Here is a 3058-nt window from a genome sequence, read left to right as displayed (position 1 = left end):
CTTGCTCAACTACTTTCACGTACATGTAGCACGCGTAAAAAGTGTCACATCGCAGACCCGGAGTTTCCACGGTATTGAATTAGAGTCTGTGCCGGTTGCACTTCCGTAAACATATGCCAAGACTGTGCTCGTTTCTAACTCTCTTCCAACTGAGTCCAACAATGGCTTCACGGCCTCATGTACGCAAAGAATCTTGTACCTGTCTGTAATGGAAAATATTTTGCGGGAATGCAAACTCTCGCGATTTTACTTGTTTAGGTCCCGGCTTCCATGACATTTTCATCATGACGACAACTCCAACTGTCTTTCTGCTCATGATGAGTGGTCAAATCGAGGGTGGTGATGTGAGTATATAAATTTCTTTGCAGGTAGAATGTCAAAATACTGTGGCTATGTGTGGCGTGTGTGTGACTTTATCGGCAGACTGGCGGCTGGCGCAGCATCAGGCGGGACTGAGGCCAATAGACCCATGCATAGTACACCGTGCTGTGGTTTCTGTAATACAGTAGTTCGACTAATATTAATAATAATACCCACGGGTGCACGGGTACGTCAGGTACGTGTGCCGTGCGCGTATTTGTAAATTACCTACGTGTGTGTGTGTGGATCGCTCACCCGTGGAATCATTTCAGCAGTGCAGTGCACAGACAGAAAAATCCGTCATTTTTTTACTTTATCGGCTCTCCTCTGAGGGAATTCTGTGAAGCTAGATGCAGTCTTTGTGGAACATATCCACAAGCACAACGACTAGATAAATTTAAAGACCAATTTACTAGTATCGGTCAATGCTGTGCAGTACAGTTCGGGAAACCCACTCACAAGGGGGGCCCCTCCTTATAAGTAACCCGTCCCCCTTATAAGTAACCCCCGGGGCACCCCTTATAAGGAGTCTCCACGCTTTTTTGCAATGCAACGCGAAAATGAAAGGACTGCGGCAATTCGCTTGATTATGTCCATAAAGCTTTACAAGTTTCCTAGTTACTCACGAAATTTGAGCAAAATCGGTTTGAGGCATCATATCTAAAATCATGGATTTAAATGCGATGTCAAACGACCCATGCGAATGCTGTAATGCGAGCGATTACTGGCGCAAGTGTCGCCAGGCGCGGCGGCGCGGCGGCGCGGCAATGCTTGAGTGCAGACGTGGCGACTGACTCAGTCGCCACGTCTGCACTCAAGCATTGCCGCGCCGCCGCGCCTGGCGACACTCGCGCCAGTAATCGCTCGCATTACAGCATTCGCATGGGTCGTTTGACATCGCATTTAAATCCATGATTTTAGATATGATGCCTCAAACCGATTTTGCTCAAATTTCGTGAGTAACTAGGAAACTTGTGAAGCTTTATGGACGTAATCAAGCGAATTGCCGCAGTCCTTTCATTTTCGCGTTGCATTGCAAAAAAGCGTGGAGACTCCTTATAAGGGGTGCCCCGGGGGTTACTTATAAGGGGGACGGGGTTACTTATAAGGGGGACGGGTTACTTATAAGGAGGGGCCCCCCTTGTGAGTGGGTTTCCCGAACTGAGTACAATCTACAAATGTGACCTTGCATCACAAAACCAACAAAAAGTAGCCAGACATGGATTTTTAGTTAAAGGGCAGATTCTGAAAGAGCAGACTCTAAGCTTTAAATGATGTATAATTCAATTCAAATGGAGACCCCTAAGCTACCTAAATACTGGAAAGAAAGCATGCACTCTGGAAAAGTGTGAACTGAGAAAAGAGCCTAGGCTCTAAGTACGTAGTACAGTACAGGGTTTGTTGTTGTTGTTGTTACTTTAATTTTTTTTGGCAGTATCATGCATTCATTAATATTTACGCCTAATACCTATTAAAATTTGTACAAATATCTTTTTGATTATCATTATTCAACACAAATATAAAAAATTTTCCGCTGCACAGAATATTGCTGCAATTGTAGAGATTCTATAAACAGACTGTCACCCAACCATCATTGGCCGTTTTTGTGTATTTTCTGGCCAGCCCGGTCTATTCAAGTGCTTAATCTTTCACCAAGCCGCTCTAACTGTGCGATGAAAGGAACAAAACACAGGATGTCAACCACCAGAGCAACAACAATGAAGGGATTATCAGATTAATCTGAAATTGAGCATGTTCTATCGACACATTCTATCCATGATCAAATGCCAACTTACAAGGCAGTAGCCTTATCCTTTCAAAAGTTATTAGGCTTGTAAGTGAAGAGTGTACAAAGGATTTCAAGAAATGAAAAGGGGACTCTAATACATACCAGCTCATTATTTCTATACTCTCCCCCAAAAAGGAGTGGTAGAAAAACTGGTGAAAACACACTTTCCCATTCGTATTATGATCCCAAACTTAAGAATAATGTAGAAGAAAGATAACTATTTCAGAAAATATGAAAAACTTAAGATTGACTTAGTTGACCCATTTCACATGTTTTTAGTCCTCACGTAAAATCAAGGGGTGCGACTTTTTGTTTGTTTTGTGGTGCACGGTCACAAATAGTATTATAATAGGTAATAAATTACAATGCAGTGCATCATAAATACTTGACCGAAAGATCGGTCTGTATCTGGTTGTCGGGGATATGTTCTGCGGAGACCATGTCTGGCTTCACGGATCCCCTCCTGTGAGTCCTATATGGAGGAGAGCGATAATGTCAAAAAAATAAAAGACTCCTCCAGACAGACGGATCTTTTTGTCTACATAAATACGTGCATGGCCTTATATGGTTATGGCTATACACTTATGCACTTGGTGTGAGAGAAATGGGCTGAACCCCTGGGCTGGGTGAATGGGCACACTTGTGCAATGGTGCAATACACAATATTAATAGGCTCTTATCTTGTAATTCATAAGCAAATAATCATCGACAGCGGCTGCGAGGGCGATAGTACCGGTACAATATAGCTATTAAAAACATCGCCAAAAGGCCAAAGTGACCAACGAGGTGTCTACAGTGTGTTAATCAGGCTGAGCCAAAAGCAAAGGCTGATAGACACCTCAACAAGGATCACCAAGGTGATGTTAGATTGTATCCATTGCCCAAGAACTAGGAGATGGTTATTTGCTT

General features: G+C 43.2%; 1 protein-coding gene across 1 annotated transcript in view; it reads left to right on the top strand.

Moving 5' to 3' along the window:
• The first annotated feature begins 238 nt into the window (after nucleotides 1-238).
• LOC139726122 (B9 domain-containing protein 1-like) overlaps nucleotides 239-3058 on the top strand; it is a 36431-nt gene continuing 33611 nt past the window's right edge. The window contains exon 1 of the mRNA XM_071637200.1: nucleotides 239-344. Coding sequence (XP_071493301.1) covers nucleotides 285-344 — 60 coding nt within the window. The 5' untranslated portion in view covers nucleotides 239-284. The remainder of the gene's footprint in view (nucleotides 345-3058) is intronic.

Source organism: Diadema antillarum, unplaced genomic scaffold, assembly GCF_040938485.1.
Source record: "Diadema antillarum isolate AM-2024a unplaced genomic scaffold, OU_Dant_1.0 seq00000079_RagTag, whole genome shotgun sequence".
In the NCBI taxonomy this organism is placed as follows: domain Eukaryota; kingdom Metazoa; phylum Echinodermata; class Echinoidea; order Diadematoida; family Diadematidae; genus Diadema; species Diadema antillarum.
This window is presented reverse-complemented; position numbering and strand designations above follow the sequence as displayed.